The sequence below is a fragment of the Gekko japonicus genome, unplaced genomic scaffold (genome assembly GCF_001447785.1).
Source record: "Gekko japonicus isolate JY-2015 unplaced genomic scaffold, Gekko_japonicus_V1.1 scaffold20, whole genome shotgun sequence".
Taxonomy (NCBI): Eukaryota; Metazoa; Chordata; class Lepidosauria; order Squamata; family Gekkonidae; genus Gekko; species Gekko japonicus.
Window position 1 is genome coordinate 2,661,497 of NW_015169172.1, and position 7,843 is coordinate 2,669,339.

General features: G+C 40.6%; 1 protein-coding gene across 3 annotated transcripts in view; it reads right to left on the reverse strand.

The window, feature by feature from the left end:
* PDE4B (phosphodiesterase 4B) overlaps positions 1 to 7,843 on the reverse strand; it is a 405,335-nt gene that overhangs the window by 211,176 nt on the left and 186,316 nt on the right. Inside the window, exon 3 of one of the 3 annotated variants that reach the window (XM_015415810.1) lies at positions 1,885 to 1,899. The exons of the other annotated variants lie outside the window; for them this stretch is intronic. Within the exon in view, the coding sequence (XP_015271296.1) occupies positions 1,885 to 1,899 (15 nt within the window). The remainder of the gene's footprint in view (positions 1 to 1,884; positions 1,900 to 7,843) is intronic. 3 annotated transcript variants of the gene reach the window in all.

Below are 7,843 nucleotides of genomic sequence, written 5' to 3' on the forward strand. Positions count from 1 at the left end.
GTGGAAAAACTCTATTAAATTATCGGGCTGTACCAATGTTAAAGAAAACTGTTATAAAATGATGTATAGGTGGTACATGACCCCAAAGAAAATTGCAAATTAATATGAATAAAGAAATTGATATTGAAACCTGGGAATATTTGTGGAAAAACTCTATTAAAATATCGGGCTGTACCAATGTTAAAGAAAACTGTTATAAAATGATGTATAGGTGGTACATGACCCCAAAGAAAATTGCAAATATGAACCAGAATATGTCAAACAAATGTTGGAAGTGTAAAAAACATGAAGGCTCATTTTACCACATGTGGTGGACATGTGAAAAAGCGGTGGACTATTGGACAAAGGTCCACAGTGAAATGCAAAAGATACTGAAATGCTCTTTTAAAAAAGCGCCTGAAATTCTGCTTTTGGGACTTAAAATGGAAGAAGTCAACACGACGAAAAAAACTTTACTCTGGTACTTAATAACAACAGCAAGAATGATTTATGCACAATTTTGGAAAAATGAAAAAGTACCAGAGATCGAAGACTGGATACAAAAAGTTCTGTTCATGGCTGAAATGGATAAAATTACAAAAAAACTGAGTAATAAGGAAGACGACATATTTTTAGAAGAATGGAGTGACTTTAAAAAATATCTGGAAAAGAACTGGGATGTAAAACAAAATTTAATATGTTTAGAACAATATTAGGTTAATTGATGTTATCTGGAGACAGTAGTGATAAGAAAAATGATTTAACTGATGACGTATTATAATGTGGGTGGAAGGGTGGAAGCATTGCGGGAAGCCACAGGAGGAAGGGGAGGTAAGGGGAACGGGGTAAACAAAGGGAAAATGAAAATGAATATTGTTGGATGTTAAGTTCCTATTGAAAAAAAAATAAAAAGTTTGTTTACCAAAAAAAAGAAGAAGACCCTGATTGTGTAGTAATAGAGGAGGAATATTCTAAACCTTACCGCTTGAGAGAAGTGATATGGAATACGCCAAAGAGCAGACTAAGCTCAATATGGGATAATGAGTTTTTATTAAGCTTGCTCAAGCAATGGGACAAGTTAAGGGCAAAATTAGCTCCAGACACATCTCCAATTATACCATTCACAGGACAAGCCTGGTTCCCCTGAGCCGAACATCCAAATGCCTTTCTAAAATGGAGAATTAATAAAGTGGTAAGACTAATGGACATATATAAAAATAAGAGGCCCTGGTTTGAATACCTTCAGTTGCAGCACTTAAATAGAAAGCTTACAGAGTTTGAACAAATAGCCTCTAATCTAACTGACCTTCCTAAGGGCATTATATCCAAAATTCACAGCATTCTAATATCCATATTGTCAACGTCATCACCCAAATATGTAGACAAATGGAAAAAAGAAAATATCATACCCTTATGTACAGATAGCTGGGAATCCATTTGGCACTTTCCCAGCCTTTGCTTCGCAAACTTGTCCATTAAAGCTATGTCATTTAAGATAATTGCAAGGTGGTACTATTCTCCTTTAAAACTTAATAAGATCTCTCCTCAGAACTCCTCACTATGTTGGAAAGCCTGTGGGGCTGTTATAGCCATTGTTGGTGGGACTGTCCCCTCTTATGGGGGTTTTGGTGGCAAGTCTGCAACTTTATCTGCAAGATAACTAAGGAAACCATCCTTTTCAGAGCTGACTCTCTATTACTAGACTCATGGATTGGTTGTAAAAATCCATGCCATCACAAATTATTAATAACTAAGCTCTGTGCAGCAGTGAAAGCTGTAATTGCCTGCAAATGGAAAAATGCAATGTCACCAACTATTCCAGAATGTCTAGAAAAAGTCAGAGTATTGCATTCTAGACAAAATTTCTGAGAAATATTCAAAGCCAGATGATGATTCCTATACCACCACTTTTGTCTCAACCTGATTTCCAGTAATTACCTATTTCTCACATACCGACCTTTTCTCATATCTTCCTTCTCTAGTAGTTCCTCTACTGTAGATGAACTCAGTTCATGTGGCTTGTTCTTCTATGTGGCTTTTTACTGTTACATTATATCCACTGTTGTTATGTTAATCTTTAGTTATGGATTAGCTCTATTGCAGGCATTTTAAAGTATTAGTTACATATAGATTTGTTGGCTCCAGTATTAGTTTCGCACTGTCTTCTATGGCCCCGGGCACATGGGCCGAATATCGTGGGGGGAGGCGTGGCTAATTGCCCTGGCGCAGTTTGATCCACGATTATGCGATCAGACACGCTGGCGGCACAGCATGGGTCCTTCCCTCGGTGCCAGTGGGTAAACGAGGGACCGGAGGGGAATGCTGCGCGCCGGCTCGATCACACCACGGGCGTCTGGAGGCAGCCCGTGGCAAACGTTTACTAGTACCTTGGAGGTACTAGTTTTTAAATGTGCATTGTTGGCGGTAAGCCACGGGTGTGCTCCACTTCCCAGATGTTGGGGTGTGATTGTGCCCGGATAATCCGCCCACCTTCTGTGCCTCTCCCGCGGTAACTTTGCAGTGTGGCCTATGTTAAGTTTTTTATGCAATCTACCTTATGTTAGTCTTGTAATAGTATTCTTAACTGTTTGCAATGGCATTTTTTCAAATTTGCTGTGGATTCTGCAGGAAATGTATATTTTTTCTTGTTTTTTAAAAATAAAAAATATTTATATTTTATAAAAATTATAAATATTTGACAAAATAGAATTCATTTAAAAAACAACAGTTTATGAAAGCAACTAATAGATACAGTGCAGACCTTAGGCTCGGTTCTATCTTGCAGGACTGTCAGGAATTGACAGTTTCTAGCTTGCAGGAATTTTCATGGTGTTCAAATTGTCTAATGACCCTGAAAGATTGTGCCTTTGCCTCTAGTGACTAGAAACATTTGTCTGATTCATTGCAAACTCTCTGTTCTGCAAGTATTGCTGGTATGGTACAATGTCTACGCTGGTTCTAAGCTTTCCAGCCTTATTGTAAAAACCTATTAAATGGTATTTTTCTGGTCTAATGGAAAGATAAACAGAGAACAAAATAATTTCTTGCTCTGGCTATAGAAAAATGGGAGTCTACTTAAAGGAAGAAGCAGTTCATTCCTTAGAAATAAACAAGCTACATGTCACTTCTGCTAATGAAAATGGTAACATATAGATTACTTTCGCTCTAATTGTATATGGCAGTAATTCTATTGAGGGATTTTCTAGTGGCATTAATAAGCTTCTGTGCTGTATTAATATCACAAATGCATCTCAATGGAATGCCGGCTCCAATTAATAATTCCTTCCATTTTGTAAAGTAACAAATGGTTTAAAATATTTGGGATTTTTTTCTTAGCCTTTTTTTTACTTTGTCATTCCCTGCGGTATTGGCTTTGACTGATTTATTTCGGTTTTCATCAATAGTTCATGATGCTTGTGCCAACTTTTAGCTTGTACTTAAAGAGTAATAATAGCTCTTTAAGTTAAATGCCTTGGGCATCTTCAGTTCCCTCTGACTTTCACTTTTCTGGGACCAGAGCCTTTCACAAAGATGCTAAATCCACTGTTAAAATCTTAATGGTCCACCAAACATTGGGAAGGGCAAATCCAGTAATAGCATAAAATAATGCATTTGCTAATATACAATGTCATTTAGGGCAGGGTATGCAAAAACTTTTTAAAACCTTACTTTTCATTTTAAAATTCCATTCACTTTCATCATAAAATCATAGGTTACAACTGTATTCTTTTCTTGGCACAGAAGCATGGTGGATTGAAGGAACTTAGCCACCTTCTCAGTTACTTCAACACAGGAATCATTCAAAAGTTTGTAAACTTTGTGGGAATCTGAAAAACCCATCATGTTGGCCAATACAGAGTTTAGATATTTAGAGCGTATATTTACATAAAAGTATGATGCAACAAAACATATAATACACTTCCCCACATATATATTTGAAATGAATCCTAAGAGTTTATAGCCCTCAACAAAGAGATGCTTCACTGTCAAATAAATAAAACTTCTCACTTTAGGGTGGCGGTCACACACGCAATTTAATGCCGGGGGGGGGGGGGGGGGGGGGAATTCCTACTTCCCTCAGAGGAATTTGATCCGCGTTTGCACGATCACACAGTTCTTTGAAGCCGTGGGGACAGCCCACCTGAAAAGTACTGGGTTCAATACATCAGGACTCGGACCACAACATCGGAGAAGACGTGTTTATTAGTACTTAACACATGGAACAAAAACTAACGGCTGGGTGGCCAACTTTATTCAATTGGGGAGGGACGCCCCCTAGGTTCTATTAGCGGGTTTAAACTTCCCACCAATGTCCCTATTGGCTCCTTACTGGAAGTTCAGGAGCCTAGTCCCTATTGTCTTCGGGATTGAAGCTCTTGGGGTTTTTTGCCATTTGTTCCCAATGTGCTTAAACGAGGAATCAATTAATCAAATCTCAGCACTGAGGACTCCCTATGGAGTGTGCGATGATGCGCATACTGAGAAGGGGGGGAACAATGGCATGGAGTCAGGATGGCCTGATCAGATCATCCTGATGCCATGAGAACGAACTGCAGCAATCAGACAGGGGAAAGTCTGTCCATGGCCTGTAGCAATCCATTTGCTACCGGACTTTCCCTGGTGTCTTTTTTCTTCTGTGGCGGAGCAAAACGGGTTGCCGATGGGTGTGGGGCACTTCCCAGATGTTTGTGTCTGATTGTGTCCTTTAAATCCGTGGCTAATTGTGCATGTGATTGCGCCTTGTATGCAATTAAAATGGAGTGTTAGGCATCTTCCAGACTGCAGCCCTGATCTGGTTGTTCCTCACCTTCAGAATGCCTTAGATCATAGTTCAATCAGGGCAATTCTTCCACACTATTTTTTTTAATGTTGAACTTCCCTCTGTGTGTGTATGTCTTACTTTTATTTTTCATGCCACATGATAAATAAATAAATACAAACTGTTCAGTTTTCGGCATGGGGAGGTTGCACTTGCACTGTTGTGCTGGACCAATGTAGGCCTATGCAGTTACCACCCTGAAAGCCCACTGGTGAACTGTACATTGCCTACCTGTCTGTGCTTTCGATTAGTTAGCTGCTTTCACACGTTAAGACTGCTTGTTTTGATTGGCTGTGCTGCCCTTCCCTTTTTGAATTATGGACAGTAGCTAAAGAATTCAGCATGGCTATGATTACGGCCAACTGCAAGGCTAAGGGAATATTGCTTTGGAAGGTTATTGAGGTTCTTAAAAGCACCTTTACACTGGTCTTGTTCTGTTAATCAATAAAGAATATTGCTGTGTTTATGCTCAAATAATTTTTACTGTGCTGTGCACTAATTTTGTTCACAGGAAGTATGTGTGTTGGGATGGGCAACTGGTTAATACTGAGGCAAAGGCTGCTTCAGAGTCACATAAACACCAGTGAATCATTATTACTGCCAAGAAATGAATTTGTGGCTGCATTCTGATACCTGAATGCCAAAGGTTTTTTGTGCTGATATGAACCCTTACACAGTCAGTTTTTAAGTAGATTATATAAAATGTTTCTGTGCTGTCTTTCCACCCAAATAGGGTCCCCAAGACAGCAAATATCATGAATACCAGCACCCCGCTCTCCCAATCACTGTGTGAATCATTCATCACAAACTTCTCTCTGGGATACCCCACATACTGCAAGGAAAGGGTCAGGAATAATACGTTCAGTTTACATGCTCACCATTTGTTTGGATTCAATTATGGGGAAAACACAGTAAATAAAGCATTGGAAAAAGTGTAGAAAAGGGTCACTAGGATGACAAAAGGGTTGAAACACTTTCCCTATGAAGAAAGGTTAAAGTGCTTGGGGCTCCTTACCTTGGAGAAATGATGACTGAGGGGTGACATGACAGAGGTTTACAAAATTATGCATGGGATAGAGCAAGTAGAGAAAGTACTTTTCTTTCACACAATATGTCATGCCTGCAGTGTATCCCGACCCCAGGAACCCTGACCCCGGGGATTCTGCACCCTCAGCGTCCGAGGGTGAGCTCCCTGCACCCCTTGAATCACCAGACGTTGTTTCTCCAGCTCCCTGACTACAGACTGTGTATCCTGACTTTTGACGAACGGCTTGGTCCTCCCATGAATGTTTCAGCAGCAGACACCCGACTGCAGGAATTGCAGGCCCTTCAGGCTCTGCTTAAGGAACAGCTCCAACATGCCAAAAAGGCTTACAAAGAAGCTGCAGACCGAAAACAGCAAGAAGGCTTCCTGTTACGCGTTGGAAACCTAGTGTGGCTATTCACTCGATACCTGAGGCGGCCTGGCCGCTCCCATAAACTGGCTGCTAGTTTTATTGGCCCAAATAAGATTACAGATCAGATCAACCCCGTGTCGTTTGGTCTTCAGCTCCCAGACCACCTTCGCATCCATCCCCTCTTCCATCGGACTTCATCCTGACTTCCTGGCTCCTGACTTTGCCTTGCGTGACGTCGTTTCTCTGGCTCCCTGACTACAGACTGTGTATCCTGACTTTTGATGAACAGCTTTCGGCTTCTGAACTCTGCATGCAATCTCTGGTAACCCTAGACTGCGTTTTGACTTGGTATTTTGGACTCTGCTCACATTACTCTGTCTTATATGGTACCCTGACCTCGGACTGTGTTTTGGACTTTCCGTGCCCTGCCTGGCCCGCCAGCGCAATTGTGACACAATACAAGAACTCTTGGGCACTCAATGAAATTGCTGAGTTAGAATGGATAAAAGGAAGTACTTCACCCAAAGAGTGATTAACACATGGAATTCACTGCCACAGGAGGTGGAGGCGGCTACAAGCATGGATGGCTTCAAAAGGGAATTGGATAGACATATGGAGCAGAGGTCCATCAGTGGCTATTAGCCACAAGGTATAGATAAGAACTCTCAGTCTGGGGCAAGTGATGCTCTGTATTGGTGGAGGTGGTGGTGCGGCAACAGTGGGAGGGCTTCTAGTGTCCTGGCCCCACTGATGAACATCCTGATGGCACCTGGTATTTTTGGCCACTTTGTGACAGAGTGTTGGACTGAATGGTCTATTGGCCTGATCCAACATTGGCTTCTCTTATGTTCTTATGTCAAAATGGGAGACTGATTATTAGACAGTACAAGCAAAGCATTTTTTCCTGCCCCTGCATAGTTTATACCTACATTAACTACTGGGGGAAAGGCATACCCTTCTGCTCCCTATCTACCCTGTCTGCCAGCATGTACAAGCAAATCTTTTGCCTTTTCATGTGTCTGATACTATTTACCTATTGTGTGCATGGGGGGGTGGGACTGTAGCCTCTGCCTTTGTCACTCAAATCAGGCAACAGCCTAATGGAGGGGAAGGGGCAAGCTGTAACATCCCTCTGTCCATTCTCAGCCTGCTGTATTTGGCTTCCATTGGGTGCAAGTGAAGTGTTTCTCCTAATTGAATAGCAAGTGTGCAGTTCCAGATAATAGAATAGATCTGGCAACCGGGGGATCTACAGTCAGAATGACCTCCCAAAGTGAGAGAGATTGCACAATGATTGGAGGAAACTAAAAGTGTTGTGTGCGGTAATGCCAAATGGGATGATCATGTTTGGCAGTAGGATAGCCTAACATTTTTGGTTGAATGTCATTCCTGTCAGTTGTTTATTATATTTCTGAATGGAGTATTGTTTGTTTTCAATTTTTCTGATTGTACTTCCCTAATTTTCCCCATGCTACAATACTGGGGTATTTAAGAAACTTAATAATAATAATAATAATAATAATAATAATAATAATAATAATAATAATAATATTTATTGCATTAGCAAAAAAGCCATAGCATCTGTACAGCGTAAAATAAAATAAATTTAAAAACAACAACAACACACACTTAAAAGGACGACAATTAT